We start from the raw sequence: 22,109 nt of genomic DNA, 5'->3' as shown, positions 1-22,109 counted from the left end.
AACTTGTAGTAAATAACCCTGATGTGAAAATAGTTACCGAACAGTTTTCTGTAAAAGAATTGACTAATTGTTTTGGCAGTCGTAGAGATTGTTGATACTGGTTATTACTTTGTTTTACTAACTTTAGAAACACACCAGTATGATATAAAAGTTATATTTCCTTCTACGAACTTCCTATGTTCTGTACTATATGACAACATTGTTCTACTCTATATTATGTTTGCCATCACAAAAGTATAATTTTTTTGCTATTTGCAGTAGTGGAAACATTTTATCATGTGTTTGAGGAGAATGTCAATAGATTAATGTAACTGCCTCAGTAACACAATTAATTAGAGCTCCATCGATTGGTGGCATAATTGATTAGTCAATAGATAGAAAAATTAATGGGCAACTATCTTAACAATTAATTCACTGTTCAGTTATTATTTATGCAAAGCTATCGACAGATTTTTCAACATAAGGACCTGCTGCTTGTCTCTGTTTTATGTCATTGTAAACTGAATATTTTTGCGTTTTGAACTGTCGGTCAGACTCTTAGAATGGGCGTGACGGTCATTTTTCAGTTCTACAACAGTTTTTCAGTTCTACAATAAATGTTTCATATGTATTTCAAAACACAAAATTATCTTAAGGCTGCAACTAATGATTATTTACATTATCGATCAGTTTTTTTTTTTATTAATCTGTCATTTGTTTTGTCCATAATTAGTCAGAAAATGGTGAAAAATGTGTTTTGTCTTGTTTTGTCCACAGCCCAGAGATATTTAGTTTACTCTCATTAGAGGAGTAAAGAAACTAGAAAATATTCACATTTGAGAAGCTAAATAAAGAGAATTTTGACTAATGGTGCAAAACAGTTAATCAGTTAACATATTAGTTGACAATTATTTCAAAAGTTGACAGCTAATTGATTAATCAACTGTTTGTTGCAGCTCTAAAGTATGTTAAGACTGGCATGTCTGAAACTGTAATCTGATTTTCTCCCTCTCTGTTCAGATTGAAACAAAAACATACAATATAGCAGCAATACATTTCTAATTTGTTCCACATAAACCACAACCCATAACATTACACAAAACTCCTGAACACCACAGAAGAGCAAACACAATAACTGAACTCACCATAAATACAACTAAGTGGATTTTGTGTTTCCATGCAGCAGCAGCAGCGAACGGCAATTATGACATTTGCTTGAATGAATATGTCAGGGGTTATTACTCAAAGTCTTAGATTTTCTCCGATATAAATTAAAATTAGCAGCGGCAGGCACTTGTTATTCCCCCGCGGGGCATGTATTGTCTCCCTCTCTCCCCCCACAGATGGCACTTTGCGTCATTGGGTTTGCTTTCCTAAACCACAGAGAGCCAGAGCAGCAATACAAGGGAAACCCTCACTGCATTGGCATTCCTTTGAGCATGCCTCTCACACCACATCACATGGGCTGGAGCAGAAAAATGTTGACTTTTCACAGTCATTCTATTCAAGCATGGCTGGGCCTGACCTAATAGGCTGCGGCCCTTTATATTTTTTACTTTTATATAACAGCCTTTTCAGTCGTAGCATTTCAAGCTTCAGACACTTTAGAGAGTTTGATTTTATCCTGTATTTGGGAGGAAAAAAAACTGAATGAGGAGTTTTATTCCAAACCACTGCGTATTTATAGTGAAAGTCATTGCCTGAAGTTGTCAGAGAGTAATTCTAAGATTGCAAAAGATCCCATAACTGTTGCCAGGAAAGGACTTAACATTCCTGCCATTCTTTTCAAAGCTCTGGAGTTTATTTATGTCAGTTTAAATGAGTTCGTGTCACTCCAATCAAATGCTGGCTGTCTCATTTTGGAAGAATCTCATCGTAAAACTATGGAGATTGTGACCACTAATGTGAAGCCGTAGAGCAAGATAACAAGCAGTGAGACACACAGTTGTGTCACATGCAGAAAGTGGTTGTAAAAGCTGGAAAAGCACCAAGAAAAAGGAATAAAAGACTAATGTGAGCAATGCTAATTTTAAAACAACAAAAACGGTTTTCAGAAATCAGTGTCATGTTCACAGTCTGTGCACAGTTGGTCTGATTGTTCACTATTTCTAGTCAGCCACGCCATTATTCACCCACTTAGACAACAGAGATTGCTAAATGAGCACCAAGCTCGCAGTTACACTAGGGCTGCAATTAACCTGCTGATTTTCTTTGCAGATTAGTCCAGTAATCGCCTAATTAGGGTTGCAATGGTATGCGATTTTCATGGTACGATAACATCTCAGAAAATATCATGGTTTCACTGTATCATGGTATGCCAAATGACACAATTTTTATTAGATTATCAGTTACAGTGACATTTATAGGAAAGAAAACAGAAGGGTTTTTTTTAGGTTGAAGAAACACTTTATTATAACTTGACAAAATAATGCATCCTATATGAACAGAAAGTAGAATTCAAGTAAGCAAATGTGCATGGTGGCATGATAACTATAAATTGTCATTCATCGCTGCAGCTCTATGCCTCATCTATAAAATATCACAGGATATTTAAACATGCCCATCATAGTTTTGCAGAACCCAAGGTGACGTCCTCACATGTCTTGTTTTGTCAGACCGCCAGTCCAAAATATGCTAAAATATTCTGTTTACTGTCATGTAAGACAAAGAACGGCAGCAAATCTTCACATTTGAAAAGTTTGAACCAGGGAAACTATGGCTATGGCATATTTGTAACTCAATTTGCCAACTGACAAATGACCTCTGCCAAGGAGGTTATGTTTCCAGTTTGGTTTGATTGTCTGTTTGTCTGCGGGGGTACTGAAAAACTCCTGGCCTGATTTTCATGAAACTTTGTGTAAGGGTGCAGCACGAGCCAAGGAAGAACCCATTACATTTTGGGGAAGATCTGAATCACAGGGAGGATACACAAATTATTTTATAACATTGCCAGGTAGAGCATGTGGCCTTGGCGGAGGCAAGAGTGGTCTTCTATAGAGTTGTTTGGTTTCAGCCTTTAAATACAGCATTAGTGATTGTAACGTTCCTTTTTTAATCAGCTTTCAATAGATGAAATCATGTCTGATACCGTCATAATTAAAGTTATCAGACAGTGGAAGTTAGAGGCGGTTGCTTACTTGCAAAATATGGGTATATTATCTAAAAAAAACCCAAACAGAGTAGCTCAAAACCTGAAATAGAGATGCAAACGATGGTTTCAGAACACACTAAAATACTCTGCCATGCAAAATAGGGCTGAAACATTAATCAGAATGTTATTGACATAGCAAAAGTTAAGAAACAGAATTATAATGAAGCACTGAAGTGCTGCAGAGATGTCCTGGCCTACAAATCTGCTTCCCCAGGTGTAAGAAAGCATGTTTGTTTGTTTACAGACCCCAACAAATGTCACAGCATCATGATTTTAATCATCTGCACCAATTGTGATTCATATCGCAATCTCAGTATCTGTCAAAATGAGAGCTATATGATTGTTTTTCACCATAAAGTGCAGCCCTAGTTCAAAACTATTGTTGTATTGTGTTTGTAAGGCCTTAAGGATACACACAATGAGCTGTGGTGGAAAAACTCTTCAAGTAAACAGCATGACCATGTTTGTTTATAATAAAACATCCAATGGGTACTTTTTAAAGACTGTGTTTATGAATCAGAAAAGAATTGTTGCTTCTTCTTGTGTTTAGAATGAGAGTGTTTAGTAAAAGATGCACTATAGCTTCGAGTTGTTTGTCTGAGAAGCACCTGAGGCCACATCCTGGACGACATGTTGTCATGTGAGGCTTCAGCTTCGTCACATGTCCCGTCCTGTCCACCAACAGCGAGTCACTTGTGACAGTGTCTACACAGATAACAGATCGTTTTAGCTTTCGTTTCCTCGCATACTTTGTCATTTCGCCTCGGAGTTGACTGGTTCGTTGATCATTCTTCACCTGGAAGCCACTTAAAAGTCATATTAAACCAGCGAGTTTCATTTTCACTTTTGTTTGTCGCCGTCTATGTGTTTTGCCTGTTGGTGAATGCATTCTGTCATATATTTATACTCATTAACACTGAATACATTTGTAGGTATCATGTGCCTGTCTGTTGGTGAGGTGTTGAGCGCTTGAGAGGATTAAAAATCTCATTAGTTGTTATATTTTGCTGTGTAGTTGGTTAAGATTTGAGTTATTCCTAGATAGAAATAGATAAACCACACCATGAAGTTTATTTATTTTTTTCTCCATGTCCTTGTTTGCTTTGGCTCCATATTTTTTGACCGCTTTTAGACCCCCTCCCTCCTCCAGAACTGAGGCAAAAATGATGAATTATTCAAAAGGACGAGATGAGTTTTATCATACTTGGCTTTACATAACAAAACTGAGTGCTGGCTATTTAAGGCTCCATTCTGCAACATTTGCAACCGAGGAGCACAGCTGTGTCAGATTCAATTATTAATGAAGTTATGGCTTTTTATTCATCATTTGTCCCTTGTGTCACCAAACCCAGTGAATCATATGGTGTGAGAGAATGGGAGCATTTCTTGTCCCTTGGCACCGTTACTCACATGACATCTTGTTCCAGTTAAACTACACTGTTAAAAAAAAAAAAAAGCCAGTTTATGTGGTCATTTCCAAGATTCTCAGTTTTCGTTGTGACATTTTCATTGCTGACTAAATCGTGTTTCAGACATAATTTAGTAAGATGACAGCAACATTAGTGCTATGAAGTTAAATTTTCTTGGATTTCTTTTTGTAGCTGTGGGGTTTTTTGACCCCTTTTGACCTGTTTTTTCCACCTGTCAGCAGTGAAGTAGTAAAACTGACATATTTTTGTATGAAAATGCTTCAGACTGTTGCTTTAGTGCAGACTCCAACCCTTGGTTTAAAATGCTTACTGAAGTCTGTAGGGCAAAAAAAAAGCCCAGCTTGAGTTCCTCAAATTAAATTCTTTGCCTTGAAGCGTTCATATTATCAGTAGCGCCATTATACTGGGGTCAAGTGATGCTCATTGACCACGCAAGTTGAAAGTAGAGCAAAGAGAAAAGGCAAAAAACATGAAAAGAAGAAAAAGGATGTTGAATTGTTAGAAATGATCATAGAATTAGGAGAATTTCAGGCTGAAAATGATTCCACTGCTGCTCTTTGGCTGTTTCTACATCCTAGCAAAGGTTTAGTGCTAATGCAGTAGTGCAAGCTAAAGGGTTTTTTGAGCTAACTGTGCCAACTTAGCTATTTTACCACATTGGCTTTATTCATGCCATGTCTTCAGCATGTAAAGAACTGCAAAATCTTTGGCCATTTTGACTTGGAAAAGTTAATGCATCATTACATAAATGTAGATGAAGCCTATATTAGCTTACATATTTTTTTTAGCAGTTTGCTAACAAGGGACAGCAGAGACAAGCAGATTTGCTCTTGAACTAGCTCAATTGATTCTTTTTCTGTTTATGTAGGATTTTATTTAGATGCAACCACCATCAAAGGGACATTTTAAGAATTTACTTTCAGCAAGTAGAAGATACCAGGGCTCAACACTAACTTTTAAAAGTGGTTGCCAGGCTGGAGAATTTGCTATTTGCTTACTACTGATTACTGCAGCAATATTTAAATACCACCATACAACAAACACTAAAACTTTTTTTTTTATTGTGGGGTGCAGGTTTTACTGTTTGCTGCTCTATTTTATATGTTAAAAATGTTTGCCACTGATGGCAATGAAAATCCAGGAATTTGTTGGCAATTTATCAAAATGGTTGCCAGTGGCAATATCTATAATATCAATATCTAGTCTCATATCACAATATTGATATAATACAGATAATTTGCCCAGCTCTATCACAGAATTGTGATACGTAAAATAAAAGAGCATTCAGGCAAGGGGCCATATTTCTTCAAATCCCCCTCTATAAATACTAAGAAACCTCAGGGCCATTTTCTGATTTGCTCCGTCTCCCACAGCAGGAGGCGAGACTCTGTTGTGTTGCTGCTTGTTTGTCGGCTTGTTTGCCGTCTGTGGCTGAAATCTGATAATCGGTCTGTGGGCCACAGCTGTTGGCCTACCTTCCTGCCACAGCTGCACTGCGTATATCATCAAGGGCTATTAGTCGGCAGCGGATTAGGCCTGGACCAGACTCTGCCCTGACACCCTGATCCCCCTGCTCTTCCCCAGATTTAGGCGAGGAAGAGTGGGTCAGTGTTCACACATCTGTCTGCAGCCTTCCTCACACGAATAGATGGTGTTAAAGACAGCCATTTTAATCACTGATGCAGTGCAGCTACCAAGTGTGAAACATTCACATGACACTTTTGGAAGTCTAGAATATCTGTAGAAATTATGTCTTACGCAAGTTTAGCACCTCGCTTTGTTGAATATGAGATTCTGATTGGGCAATTATGGCATTCTGTGGCCTGTTATTTCTGAATAGCAGGCCTCTGTGATGACTAACAGACCATTGGTATAATTTTAAATGCAAATTTTTGTCAAATGATAGATTTTTTTTTTAGTTAGTAGCTGTGTAAACATGGGTTAATGGACAGCTTGTGGATCATTATTGATAAATAAGCTGGCATGATGTTGAAATCCTCTGCTTCACATCAGGGTTCTGCATCACCCTGAGCCTTACTATATTATCCCTTACATGTCAGATTTCAAATAAAGATTAATTACAAAAAACATTTATTTTCCAAATCAAGTATTCTGCTGAATATTATCCTGAGCAGGTCTTGTGTAGGTCTCTTTTAAACTTAACAGTTACTACTTTCCTTGTACAAAAATGGCAAAACTAGTGTGGCTTCACGGATGGTACTTTGGTGACTGACATATCTCAACAACTATGGGATAGATTACCATAAAGGTCAAACCTCGAGTTTGTCTTGTACACTAGGACCAAGGCATAATCAGAATAAAACACATCTGATCACACTGACACAATAAAACAATAACGTCAGACAATAATAGTCTATTCAAAATACTAAAACAGAATTTGATATAAAAGTGCAAGAGCACAAGTGACTTGCTAAGAGACCTGCATGTTATACAGGCTGATGGCTTGAGGAATAAAAGAGTTCTTTTTGTCTGGCTGTCTTTGAGTTTTGTCTCATTTTGTGTACAGGCTGGTGGCAGTTTCTCGGTCAATACCTATAATTTTCTCTGCGGCCCTGATCTGTTCCAGCCTGGCTTTGTCCTTAATGCGCATGTTACCAGACACATAGATAAGACCAAAGGACAGAACACACTGAAGTGTTTGATAAAGGTAAAATCTGGCACAACATAGTATTATAAATAGAGCTACAGAGATGCCTTAACCTGAAAATGATATTCTCTAGATGTAATGAGACGTAATGTTTTTTGCACTGACACTAGCAAACATCACATCATCATTTTTATACTTTTATAAGTGAAAATGAAATGCAAATTTCCCATGAAATTTCCACTAAAATCAGGATTTATATAATGATCACAATATGATTTTTTTGGCATATTAATTATCCCTAATTGTAAGATTGTTAGCATGCTAATGTTAGCATTTAGCAAGGCCTTTCTGTGCTTCACAGAGCTGCATAGCTCTAGACTCTTTCAGTCTTGTTCCATATTGATCATCATCTTTACTGTGGTTTAGATTAAATGCTAAAGTACCATTAATGACATTTGAATATTATGACAATACCGATGCCAAGAAAACAGATTGAAAAAGATGATATTTTCTTTTGATAATAATATGTAGTCATGATTAATAGATTGTTTTTCGAGTGGACTGAAGACACCCTAACATTGCTATTCCTTTTATAGTTTGTCTCTGTTGCAACAAAACAACCACAGATCTTCTTTCTGCTCCTCTCTTCATCTTTTGTGTCTCTGTTTTCTTCTTCTATGATTTATATCAGCGCAGCAGTGGTAACATTGTTGTCCTCAAGGACTGCCCTGCAGAACCAGAAGACAGTGTTGTCCTGTGACGGCTGGCTGTCTTGTTGTGGCCCGAGGGGTAAACAGTGCATCTCTGTCTGTGAGCTTTGATGGTGTTTGGCCCTGGACCGTATATGTGTGTGTGTGTATGTGTGCCGCAACTAAACAATTGATGCAGCTTTTCAATGTCAAATTTCAATACTACCTTTCCCAGAACAGCCAAGTGCCTGCTGAGGTCATTCAAGCCTGGAGGAAAGGAACTGACAGTCCTTCAAGACAAGTTGTTTACATCTTTTTCTAATGCTTTTTAATGTCAGAGAAAGCCGTTCTTTTTCCACATCGTGACACCAACCATCAAAGCTGCTGTCACTACTCTTTGAATGTCATCAGATGGGAAATCCAAGTAGAAAGTGGAAAGAAGTGGGGTTGTATGAGGTACTTACCCGTAGTCAGTGTATTACCCGCAGTAAATGGCGGTCAGCATGCCTCCAGTTTGCAGAAACAGCAGGAGGACCACTGTATGAAGCTAAGCAATGAACTGCTGTGGACAGGGTCAGCAGCAAAACATATTTTAGCCACCTACGAAAATCAATATTGATTTAAGTGTATGCTATATTCATTGCCGTCAGACAGCCTTTTCCAGGGAGATGCTGCCATCATATAAGCAAAAATTCACTCTCTGTAAACTAATCAGATCATTTTACCTTGATGAACACGGGAATCGCTGATTCAGTCTTTTAGTTTGTGTTCTTGTGTGACAACAGATCAAGGCAGGGGTAGGTCAGCAACTCTTGTGTTCTGCAAGGTAAAATTACTAAATTAATTATATAATTTAACTTAATTAGTTTATTGAGTGAACTTATTAAAGTGAAAGGATTCAAATAATGACGAACTAGGCTCACAGGACACTGAACAATTTCTGAAATACAGAATTGTTTTGGCTTTTAAAACTAAATGATTCAAGTTTATCTAAAGAAGAAAAGTAAATTATTTCAACAAAAGATTATATGTTGAAAAAACTTTTTTAGTTTATGTTTCAAAACCTAAGAAAGACAGTTGCAGTGAAATAAGTTTTCTCAACTTTTTTTTTTAACCACCATTGTGATAAAGGCTGTCTGACGGCAAGGTAAAGCTGAGAAATATTGCGTATACTTAAACTGATATTAAATTTCTTTAGATGGGCTTTTGTCGAAGCTTTGCTGCCGTGCTTGTGCTCCTCTCTGCTTCTCCAAACTCAGGGCATGCCAGCCACCATCTTTGCTGGGTGTTGCAGTCCAGTTCTGTTCTTCTGCATGTCCAGTTGCTCAAACCACTGAACATACAAATGGCCTGTGGGAGTGGATACACCTGTGGTTTTGGAATAGCCGGTCTCTCACCCAGCGGAGTCCCATAAAGTGTGAAATTCGAGACTCGTCTGCTGAAAAACTTCAAGGAATGCTGTAAAGCGCTCTGCTGAGCCTGGACTCATGACCGAGCGCTGTGCAGGAACGTTACTCTGAGGCTGGAGAAATAATTTTACCTCTGATTGTGTGCATGTTTATCAAGGGAGCACATTCTTTGGCGGCGTGCCCTAAAGATTTACAACAAGGCGGGCGGCTAGTTGGTAGGAAGTGGAGCTGGCAGGCTTATCAGCTGATCAATGATAAGTGAAAGATTAGAGATAAAGCTTGGAGTAGTTTATTTTAGTTTGTCTTTGATCGACCTACACTGCGCTGGTTTGTTACACAAGATAAATGTTGGTCTTTTGCCAACTCTTCTAGTGTAGTATTTCTTTACTCTGTTATAAATGATCAATACTCAAACACTCAATGTATTTAATGTTGACATAATAAGCCACATTTTCTCTCATTGTTTGACCCGTATTGAAACAGTTTAACCATGCATTTGTTATTAATTAACAATATGATAACACTTAAACACAGAGAAATCTTACCACCAGATCCACTCAGTAGGCTGCAAACAGTGATGATTTTCACTATCGATCAATGCCTCCATTAGTTTATCAATTGTCAAATCAATTATCAAACCCAAATTGCCATTTTTTTACTGCGATTGTCAAATTCGCCAATGACAGTGACCAGTGTGTATCTGTTGTGTTGCGTCCATTTGCACTCGTTAAATGTTGTGTCGGTTATTTGCAGTTGTACTCAATAGCTAGAATACCCAGCTGCCGTTTCAGAATAGAAGCTACTGGCTGGACGTGGCTCTGGTGTGACTATGAGGGCAAGGGTTGCCGTGTTTTTACTGTGAAGATTTTTCTGTTTCCCTGGCACAAAAGAAAATAATAACAAAAACAAAATAAACACAAACACATCAGTATTAGTACTGGCCCAGGGTTTCACAATCATTGCATCACCACTAAGAGGTCACTGTGGTGAGATTTCTTTTTTCCAAGGTCAAACTTTCAATCTCAGCTAACACCAGGAATGCCTTGTGAGTCTGGAATCCATATCATACAGTTGTGTGAGCGCATAAAAGCCAAACATGTGACTTGGGTTTCTTATCTCAAGCATCATCGTCGGTTAGTTTGCTCAGGTGGTGTAATAGTTTCACATTATTGAGGTTTTGCGGGTGAACAAGCCTCCTTCTGGTTCACTGGAAGTTAATAGAAAGCACCGGCTCAATGATGAGAGAGTGCATCTGTGTTCCCAGAGTTGAAATCAGTATCAAGTTTATTGCCAAGTAGATTTTCAAATATGAGCAAGTTGGTAAAGAAGAGATGCAACATAGCTTCTTAACTGCCACTGTTGATTTTAGGTGTTGTGCTGAAATGATTAGTCAGTTATTCAATGTTGATGAGTGATTAATTGTTTTAGTATTGTAATAAAACCAAGCATTTCCTGGTTAGAGCTACAGATATAAACGTGCATTTTTCTCAGCTTTGTTTTATTATGAATTATTACTTCTGGTTTTTGGTTGTTGTGTCAGGAAGACGCCAGTTCAGCCTGGGTCTGGTCATGTTGTGACAGGCATTTGTCATTAAATCTAAAACAATTAGTCAATAAATTGTTTAATTGTTGGATGGGAAGTTGGCTAACATTTATTGAAACACTCTACTGATTGTTTTGAGTCATTTCTTGAAGCGAAAATGCCAAACATTCCCTAGTCCCACCCTCTCAGTTGTGAGTATTTGCTGCATTTCTTATCTTATGTCACAGTAAACTGGACATCTTTTTCATTGTTTTCTGTCATTTTATAGGCCAAATGAATAATGAGTTAATTTAAATTATCATTTGCTGCAGCCCCATTTGTCATTATTTGACATTTCAAGGACTAAATGATTAATCAAAACCATCATCGATAGAACAGTTTAGTTTGTCACTGCCCTGAATTGAAAGCGATCCTCTCAGTTTAGAGGTTGCATAACAGAAAACTCTCTTCTCTCTGCTGCTGGTTGTTTTCTCACTGATGTCAAACACTATAAGAAAAAGGATGCTAGCTGTCATTGTTTAATCATCAGCTGCGAGTTCCTCCCACTACTCTCCTGTTAAGAGCAGTACCGCTGAATAATCTTAACAGCTGCTTCACATGAATAATGACTCTCTGACTGGTAAACACAATGCAGATAAAGGTATGCTGCGTGTTTGATGTGAGGTGAGTCTGATGCAGCAATGTGTGGGTGTGATTGTGAAAACATGTACATTGCTCTGGAAACAAGTGGTGGGCTGAGTGAGAATGAGCATTGCAGAGGGAAGCCGCCAAATGAAGTGTGAATGTAACAACCGCTGCATGTATGGCTTGACTTTTCACCGGCCGCACGCATGCGTGTCAGTTCCTGTACCGACTCTCCAGAGATGTGCAGCAAAAAGCCGACATCCTCGCAGCTCAGCAAGTTGGCCTCATCTACTGTGTGGCCTCACCAAACTCACCACAGAGGAAAAGCAGCTCATTTCTCTCTCTGAGAGCAGAACGCTAATAGCAGGACTAATGGCAGCAATACATAATGGAGTAATCTCTCTGACATGTACTGTAGACAGTAACATTAGCAGGTCAGGTATGCAAGCTAATTAGAGCAGGTATCTAGTAAACTGCCAGTGAAGAGGGGTTGTAGTTCTGCATGTTGTTGGGCCATGAATAGCAGGTTTGTGACACAGCAAAAATAATAAGAAAATAAGGGAAGTACAGGCTGAGTGCAGGGTTTCTGCAAATAATGACACCACCACACACTTCTAGTGGGTTATAAGTGATGATAGTTATGTTTACTATACATTGTGTTTTTAGGAAAATGTTGCTAAAACATGTAAAACCACTGGTTTAGTCCATTTGAATTGCTTTGCTATTTTCCGTTTTGGCCTTAAAGCCTTTTGCAACACTGTTCTCTCGCTCCTGAAACTATCCTCCATCATGAACCAGTAAAGAAATGTGAGTAGGTGGAGGGAGGTGTATAAAAGTGTGGACTAAAGTGGGCTTTGAGTTGCAGAAATGTCAGTATGTGGCCAAATGATGCTAAATTACTGCAATTGATTGACAACACTTGAAGAAATATTATGTTGTTTTTGATTGTGAGGAGGCTTTAAATCTCTTCTGCTCATTCAGAAACAGACTATTTCACGTTTAGATTGATGTTTTGGATCCTCATCAACTTGAAAACCCTGACAAAGACATAGCCTCTCTTGTCATTTTATTCGCCTTTTCAGATTCACTACATCGGTCATGTGGTTGTCCTGATACACCTCTTAACCAAAACCAAAACCACTGGCAGTCGATCACTCCTTCTCCTCTGTGTGTGTGTGCGTGTGTGTGTGTGTGAGAAGTAGGCCATCCGACCTCAGCTGCTTTTGGAAATGTTACATCCTCTCATTTTTCCCATTCCACTTGGAGAGCTGAAGGCCTCTCCGGCTGCAGGCCCAGAGAAAGGGATGTGCATTTGTTTCCTGCCAATGAAAACGGCTCCCCACCCTTCCTGCTTGAGTCATGCCACATAGACTCAACAGATGGACAGACAGACGAAATGACTTGACAGACAGACCGATCTCCTTCATGACTTCTTCATTCAGACAGAAATAGAAGCAAGCTGAGATTTATTACCATAATAAACATAAATATATACACTTATGTGTATTTCTATAGTGGTTTCTGTGTAATTGTGAAGGGAAATGAGAACTGTGAAAAAGGAAGCAGAAATAAAACATATGATCTGTCACTTTTTCTCTAGAAACAGCACTGCAGATGTTTTTAGCCCCGTGTCCTGGCTCTGGGGGAAGTCCTTTGATAACTGTGCCCTTTCCTGTTTTCCTCTTCTAGGAAATGATTAGCATATTAGGAATTCTGAGAACTCGGGTGTCCCAGTCTGTGCTGGGTGACGAGTCAAATCTGCCAAAGTGGCACAGCTGAGTCCCAGTGTTCTGCTGACAAACAGGGAGCTGGCCAGTTAGTCAGAGCAGCTTCCCACAATCTCCACAGCGAAGAATGTCGAGCCGACGCGTGAGACGGCCAGATCACATCTCCTCGGTAACCGCGCAGCCAACCCGATGCCAAATGCCGAGGTGGAGGAGAAGAGTGAGGTTCAAGGAACTGGGAAGGATGAGCTCAGGGAGGAAATGAGAAAGACGACTAACGTGCCATGAAAGTGACAGAGCAGGAGTCACAGCGAATCAAGAAAAACACTTCCCAGACTGCCAGAAAGAAGCGTGTTTGTTCCTCAGTTGTCAGCGGAGAGCAGTTGGTGTCATTAGACGGAGTGCTGCCGACCCGGGACAGGACACTGACAAGCCTGGCCGCTTCCTGCTTCCTGTCAAAGGACGGCTGCAGGGGAAGCGACAGGGCTGCTGAGAGAGGATAAGGCCTCGGGCAGGAAGCATGAAGCTGAGACAGCCTCCAGTCAGTCATGCCCAGTCACTTCAACCAGCAATTATCCCCCGAGGCTTTGACCTCCTGGGCATGACTGTGTGTTTGTGTGGTTGTTTGGGAACCAGGAAGTCGGCCCCCATTAACCCCATTGGTCACATGGGTCACACTTTGAGGGCTTTCTGTCATTTTGAGGGTTATTTTTACTTTTAAAGTTCAGTCTGTAAGATTTTCAGGGATCTGTTGGCAGAATATTGTACAAACTGAATGCAGTATTTAGGGCTGCAACTAATGATTATTTTCATCATCAATTAATCTGTCCATCATTTTCACGGCTAATCGATTCATTGTTTGGCCCATAACGTGTCAGAAAATGGTGAAAAAAAACCCCCCAAAAAACCCAAAACACCAATATATTCAATTGGGACTTAGATAAAATAAAGAAAAGCAGCAAATATTTAAATAGAAAAAGCTGGAAACGATTATTTTTTTCCTCCCATCCCACCTTTCCATTGCTGCAAACTGGTGTCACGTTTTACAGAAAATTAAGGAGCTTTTCTCCTCCACTCTGTTTCCCTTCAAGCTTTTGATTACTGAGCTTTTTTATGGTATTTTTTTGTTGATGAAGTGGTTTGTGTGGCTGCCAGCTGTTCCTCAAGCTGCTGAACTGCAAGTGATCGAAACCTGCTTCAATTTCTCATTCAGTATGCAGCAGAAAGAAACCACCGGTCAAAAGGGAAAGATTAAGATACTACAAAATCTGGTTTTCATACCAAGTAATATCAGCACACTTTATTTATTATTAAAAGTGCTGTATGTACTTGCAAAATCCACTGCTTTCCAGCCTTTAAAACTGAATTTGTACATATATTTTTAGTCTTTTATGATGATAAACAAAATACCTTGGGGTTTGTTTGCCAAAAATATGTTAACTTGTGCTTTAGGAAATTTAATTGTATATACAATCAGTATTTTGGTAGTATTTGCACACTAAATTATTAATCAGTAAATCAAGAAAATAATTGTAGATAATGAAAATGGTCATTATCTTCTCCCCTAGTTTAAGTCCTCTGAACTAACAAGGTCATGGCTATTTGCGTGCAGACAATAGCAGCATTTCTTTGCTTCGTAATTGAATATTTATTTCATGCAACAGGATAAAATGAAATGTTTTTTTCTGCCTTGTGATTTTTCACTTCAGACATTTTTAAACTTTCAAGGACTTTCTTTTCTGACCTTGATGCTCATGCTGGTTACAAATTCTGCTCTTGCTGTGGCACCACGCACGGCCACCGCCCTTCACCTCTCTTAAGTTGGCCCTTGACCTTTTTGGCTCCATCTCTGACAGACCTCCACTTAAAAGCATTCTAACAGAGACGTGCTGACTTTCACAGTACAAGTGGCTCTTCATGATAGATATTTCTCAGTGGAATAACACGCGGCCATGAAATCTTTAGTCTTTGCTTCTTTTCCTCAGCGGCACTGAATAAATCGTCCATATACATCACTTGCTGTTTGGGTGGAGAGACGAGCAGCCGCAGATGTTTTGGCATTGTCATGCTTGTTAATCCCCTTGGGTTGAGTGGGAGCTTGCCATTGGTTTGCTGGCAGATAAAAACAATCCTTTGACTATATTCAATAGTTGTCGGCCTTTTGGAGAGCAGAGTTTGGATGCATTCTTGCCTGTTGCCAAGGGTTTGCAAAGACTGCGTGCCAAGACAGCGCTGTTTCATTGATTTCATTGATTTTTTTTCCTCCTAAAGCTGAGAGATAACAGCTTTAACAAACCATCTCTCCAAGTTACATTAGTCACATTTACACATAGCCAATGTGTTGATATTTATTGTTTATCCTCTCTAATTTGGGATTTTGACTAAATGTTCTTAGGCTTGTATCTAAAACAAACAGCATAAAGCATTAACTAAATCAGATTTTTACTCAGCAATGTATGGACTAAGCAGTCTAAATAAAAAGAGCTAAGAAAGGGAACCTGCTAAGGCTTGTTCATGTTACGGCTGAGTATGTAATTACGAGCACAGACATAGTGGATTATGGGTGACCCTTGGGTGGCGGTGCCAGCTGCTCTCAACATGAGCACCACAAAAGTCAATCTGCCTGCTCAGCCTCTGTTTCGTGCTCTTCATCCTAATCAGCGCACCGCACTACAACCTCTGAATAATCACAGATTTACTTTGGAGGCGTTTAAACTGCAGGCCGACTCGAGCTGAGTGACGAGGGCGGGGTTTGGTGTGGTGCAAAGAGGCGCTTTGAGAGGAAACGCAGCTTGTTAGTAAATGCGTCGGCTGTTATGGGGATCTAATCCATGACTGTTGCTGTGTAACACGATGTGTTGAACCATTTAGATGGCGTCTGCTTGATATCACAGTCAGAAGAAAATGATTTATTACCTTTCAACTCATAGAACTGTATCGGTTACATCTCTGAATACATATAAAAAGTCTGTCACAGTTCCCCAGAGACCTTGGTGATGTTTTCATTTAATGTTATGTCGTCCAAAATCCAAATATATTAACTTTACTCCAGTAGAAATCACAGAAAAGCAGCATCACACTGAAGAAGAAGAATGGTTGGCAAAAAAAGACTGGATCAATCAATTGATTATCAAAATTGTTGTTGATTTGGTTTCTGTGGATGAAGTATAGCTAATTGATTAGTAACTGAATGTAACTCCTACACAGTCCATATGCTGTATATAGACATGTATGCATGGATATACTGTGCATCTTTATCCACTCCATGTATTTATGTCCTCTGTACTAGAGTTGGGCAATATGTTAAAATGTTCCAACTGGCCATTGTCAGCCCATCAACTGGTGGTTGTCAGTATGTTTGTCCTCCCCTCCCGTCCTCTCGAGTCTCAGCTGGGAGACGTGTGTGCTGGATGAGAGCACACTGCAGAGCAACAGCTGTCACTCTGCAGACCATTACCTTATCAGGATAAAATGACAAATATCACCCAAAAAGTCTGCTACTTGCCTAACTTTACTCTGCACAGCATTGTAATGAAGTCCTGTAGTGCTGCAGAGATGCCCTGACCTGAAATCAATGACTTTTTTACCATATAGTGCAGCCCCAGTATATATATTTATACATACACCTATTTTTTCACATTCCTTATATATATACACGTACTTGGCCAATAAATGCAGATTTTAGCAGTGGCTTATACTTGTTTAACCAACAGTGGTACTTGTTGTACGGTGACAGCAAAAAATCTCGAAAATCCTACACTGTTGCTAAGCAGCTAACAAAAACAGTCCAGGCTAGCATCTGGTTTGTTGGCGTCAAGCTATACACCAGTGGTGGAGACCACCAAAGCTACACAATATTAGTGCATTTGTCTATTAAAATTACTTAACAGAACATGTTTCCTAATTTGAAATTGCTTCAGAGTGTAAAGCTACTTTTTGTGAAGTTGTATCTTTAAACAAAAGCATAGCGTTTTAGCTTAACAACTTCTCTTGTGGAATAGCTTCGAGTAGCTTCCTTAACAGACAGAATTAGTTCGGTTAAACTAAATATTAATGTTATTAATGCACAAGGTCAGTTAACTGTTGCTACTGAGATGTTATACAGCCACCTGGCAGGTGACAGCCCCACCCTCCCTGCACTATTGGCTGGATGTAAACCAGCAAGGTGGAATGAAGATATCTCATAAATCAGCATGGTCTGGCAGTATTTAGATCTAGAAAATCAAAATAATGTTGTATTTAGGCAATGTAGCAACATGTAGCCACATTTAGCATACATGTGTGGACATTAGCTGGCAGGGACAACAGGCTGCTGGTGCTAGCGCTGCTAACGTTAGCCACACTCTGCAAACCAATGTGACTTTGTTTGCCCCCCCAAGCTGCAGGTGTTGTGATCCCGCTTGGTCTGAAAAGATAAAGTTGTTTTCTTGAGTGTTTTTATTTTAGACTAGTTGACTCATGAGACTCAGCAGTCAACCATCTTTCTCCAGAGTTGCCTGTAGCCGCTTTATATGTCTGTTTAATCGACAGGGATTGTTTTGAACATCCCGACTGGTGAAATAATGTGGTTTCTGAGGACAACATGAATGTCTCCAATAGTGAGGCACCTGACTCATCAGATAACAGGGGTCACAGGATACGTAGCCTCAAGTTTTGAGTCAGGCTTTCTCATCATCGAAAGTATGTTTTCATACCGTTTGAAGATTTTCATTATAGTGATTATCATGATGATATATACTGAGGCAATATTGAGATAATGGTACTATAAAATTGTGATGTTGGTGCAGGCCTGTTTGGGCCACCATTTAACCAAACAGACACAGGGCTCAGTAATGAGGCAGTGAGGGGAGGTACGGGGCAGCAGAGTCTGTTCCCATGTGCAGGGGGATCAAAGGGTCCGGCCCCTGCAGAAAGGGCCCTGCGGCGACAAAGCGCTGCTGCCATAATTGGGGAAGAGCCATGTAAAACTGTCCAGGGGAGGCCAAGGACAGCTTAATTATGTTGTGAAATTTAATTAGCCCACTGTTGCATGTGTGCGTGCGACTGCTCTTAACCGGCTGACCTTGATGTAATGGTGTTTTTGCTGGTGTTTATCATCTATTACAAGCAAACATGACAGAGTTATGGTTCCATTCCCTCTGGTTAAGATGGGCCGAATATGAAATCATTGCACTGTCAGAATAAATTATCATGAAAATCACCAAGACAGGCTCACATTTTAAATCATTTAGTCCAGACAGGTGATTCAGGTTTGTCTTGTTTGTGTTCACTTTTACTGACATAACGAGTCTTACAATTATCTCAGCTTTTCCTGCAGTAAATTAAATTATATTAGATGTCACGCAGACAGATGCACTTCAGTATGACAAGTGATTTTCATAATGTTGCTGGGAAAAATCTCCTTGTTATTTAGCTCACAGCAGGAATAAATGCTTGACCTCCGATACTGCTGCTCTTCACTCTCTGTGTGTGAACTCAACAAATGAGCATCTTCCTCTTATTTTATCACACTGTCATTACAGATTGTAATCAGGGGAAAACGACTGATAAATAACTGCCAGAAACTTCATCACAGAGAAGCTGATGTGTTGCAGCACTCCAGGCACTTACCACTAGATCAAACATATGTTTTGAGCACATGGCGATGGTGGTCAAATTGAATGCAGTGTTGTATTGATACCAGCATGATGTGCAACCGATTGATCAGTGTTCAGTGTATTAATTGGATGTGGTGCCATTGTGATAGAGTCTCATTTCTCTTCCACTCTGGGATCATTTCTAGTGGGTGTTGCAGGTTAAAATGGTTATCCTTTGGTCTATAGCTAAAGGATTGTGTAAAATGGTTTATTCACAAAATTCCTATTGCAGCTATAGCACCAGAGTAATTTGGATCATTTTTGTAACTGAAAATCCAACAACTGGCTGTTCACCAAATTATAGGATAACAGTGCTAAATGCATAAATCACACTCGCTGGATTTGAATGTGGTTTACACTGTCACCAAACATGTAATGAAGTGACTGGAGGCATCGGACACAATCTGCTAAGATAGAGGTGGTTTTGCACTTTCAGTTTCTTAGAAGCTTTGTATGTCCTGGTGGCAAATCATTGTATTGTTATTCCCATATAATATTAATAATCTTTGGGTTTAAAGGGGTTGGTCATAGTAGGTGAAAAATTATAATGGATAAATATTGAACTTGTTTGTAAAAAAGACAGTAATTTACCTTACCCTAGCTTAATTTATTCTTATATTATGTTTTGTAATATTGTCTCACTTATCTCAACAAGATTTTGCTCATCCAAAAGACCTTTTTGAGAATGATTATCTTTGCTAAAGGATGCAACTTCAGAAAATACAAACTTCTATTCATTTTTTGTGTGAACATGTACCACACTTGTGTGTTCATGTATAAATATGTACATGTAAGTCATGACTTGCCTCGTGCTTTCCAGGATTTTTAAAGGCTTCCTCAGACTTTTCCTCATGTAAAGGAAGGATAGTAAATAAGGGAAAAAGTAGACAATACAGTAAAAGCTGTGATATGTATAAAAAAGTAGTGCAAATGATTATTGATATTTATATAGTGGGGGTATCTTCATAAGACAGTTTTTGCTTCCAGTCTCCCCTACACAATGTCTTGTAACATAAATAAAATACACAAGTGTGCCATCAAATGGGATTTAAATATGCTGAATAGATAAGGTCATGAGCAGAACACAGTATTGGAATGAAAATGAAAAGCAACAAGTTACTTGAGGAAGATTATTACAAGTCAGGTTGATAAAGGCAAAGCAAGGCTATAAAAATTAAAAGCCTATAAAAATTGAGTTAAAGCTTCATTAAAAATGTGACACATAACGTCTCCCTTGAATGAAATGTACTTATGTTTAGGTTTAATCGCACCACAAATCAACCATGTAGTGTGTCAGATGCATTTGAATGTGCTGTGACTTCAGATGTAGCTGATATTTTCTCTGGCAGGGAGCGAGCTGAGGCCATAAGGGCACATGAGGGGGTTTTCTTACATGCGGATGATGTATATGATGATGGATTTTCCTTATGTGAAGCTGGATTTCAGGGAGTGATGGGCCAATCAGTTCAAGGGTCACACTAGCTCGGCTTTGTAGATTTTTTTTTTCTAAATATAGCCATGCATTGTCGTTGAATGAGTAACCACTAGTACCATGATCTGTAGCGTGTGTGAAGTGTTTTCTGTTTGTATTAGTCATTACTGTAACTCCCCGTGCTTTTGATGCTAGACTCTGAGCATTAATCTCTGAAATTGCGAGGAAGTGAGACAGATAACTCACAACAACAATAGGTCACTAGCAGTGTTTTTTTTTCTTTCTGGCATTTAAATATTTCACTGAGAGTAATTATTATAATAAATAGCCTAAATGTGATCAAATGGATATATTGCCTATTTATTTTACCTAATAGAGACAAAGGAGACAAATAGAGTACAAAGGCTTTGCTCCAGCAGTGTTGAAATAATGATTTATGCCATATTCAGGATAAGCACTGTATTGTGAGCACTCACACTCACATGGAATATGCATGCTTTGAACAACTGAGCAAGTTTTGTTCTTAAGTTTACTGAAGCTTTTAAACAAAGGCTTTGAAAATTTAAATCCTCACTGTCTTTTCACGTGAATGTTTTCACTGTGTTCTCAAAGGATGAAACCAGTTCAAGGGTTTTAACAGCATCCTTTCCTCCTCTTTTTCTAGGCGTTGGACCAGGACCGAACCTCCCTGCAGAAAGTGAAGAAATCAGTGAAGGCGATCTACAGTTCAGGACAAGGTGAGACTGTCTGTTTCTAAATATATCATGCCTGACTGCGCTTTTGTTGATGGTTGGGTACGTGTTCACAACTCTCTCTCAAAAAAAAAAAAAAAAATCTCCAGAGAAAAGCCCAGGGTTTCTTAAATATCTTTAATAAAAATGCAGACTGCTTTTGTTGTCTGGAACATTGCCTTTTGTGGGACAGATGGTGTTTTGTGTGTTTGTACTCAGGCTTGTCCCAGAAACCAACACCTGAGTTTGTTTTTCTCGTTGCTGTGACATGGATCCTCAGTAATTTTCCACTGAATACTTTTGAGAGCAGCCTCCTCCCTTTAAATTGACAGTTTCAGATGTTTGACCCACAAAAAAAAAGTTTGTTTGTTCACCACAAAACAGACAGTTGACCTTACCCTCATTGTTACTCTTTGGATGAGAAACTTCAAAAGTCTCAAAACGACTGGAATAACTCCTAAGTGGAGTGTCTAATAAGCAATAGTTAGTTACTTTAGCTAGATGTAGTTATAGTGAGATAAATACTGCATGCAATCTAAAAATAGAAATAAGAATGAGATGTTTGTGCATCTTGCAAATGTAATGAATAGATAGACTCAGGGCTGTAGCCAGGAGTTTAGAAACACAGAGGTCATGAGGCCTTAAGTTATAATCAGTCCTGGTTGATTTGGCGACACCTGTGGTCACTGGTGGCAAAAGCGAGTCCAGTTGACTCATCGAGCGGCTACTTTGTTAGACATTAAACAGAAGAGCAGCTGGTGTGTCTGTTTACACTTCAGCCAAACAAACACACATTGTCTTAATAAAAGAGGCGGTCAATAATTGGCTTTTTCCCATCATGCCATGAGTAACCACAACTTATTTTTGGCTTAAGTAGTTTTCCACTCAACAGCAGGACACAGTAGAGCAGGCTACCTTGCTGAGGAGTTAGATGTGTGCATCCTGTTTCTTGTTGCCCCACATCGAACAGCTCACTGTGGTTGCTCCCTCTCTGTTACTCCCTGAAATATTTCTCTTTTTTGCACATCCTCTATTTTTCATGACGGCTGTAGGAGCTTCGCTGCGCTGCATTCTTTCCCTTGATGATGATTGCATGACAAAACAGCAGAGTTTCCAGAGTTTCTCTGCAGACACAGAGAGTCTGACAGCAGCT

The 22,109-nt window shown here is 39.2% G+C and overlaps 1 protein-coding gene across 4 annotated transcripts in view; it reads left to right on the top strand.

Annotated features, from left to right (window-relative positions):
* asap1b (ArfGAP with SH3 domain, ankyrin repeat and PH domain 1b) overlaps positions 1-22,109 on the top strand; it is a 73,500-nt gene that overhangs the window by 5,335 nt on the left and 46,056 nt on the right. For all 4 annotated transcript variants that reach the window (XM_084710354.1, XM_084710352.1, XM_084710353.1 and 1 more), the window contains exon 2: positions 20,890-20,962. In XM_084710354.1, coding sequence (XP_084566480.1) covers positions 20,890-20,962 — 73 coding nt within the window. The remainder of the gene's footprint in view (positions 1-20,889; positions 20,963-22,109) is intronic.

Source organism: Lutjanus erythropterus, chromosome 21 (genome assembly GCF_056507025.1).
Source record: "Lutjanus erythropterus isolate fLutEry1 chromosome 21, fLutEry1.hap2, whole genome shotgun sequence".
NCBI classification, from domain to species: domain Eukaryota; kingdom Metazoa; phylum Chordata; class Actinopteri; order Lutjaniformes; family Lutjanidae; genus Lutjanus; species Lutjanus erythropterus.
Note: the sequence above shows the minus strand (reverse complement) of the source record. Positions and strands in the feature narration are given on the sequence as shown.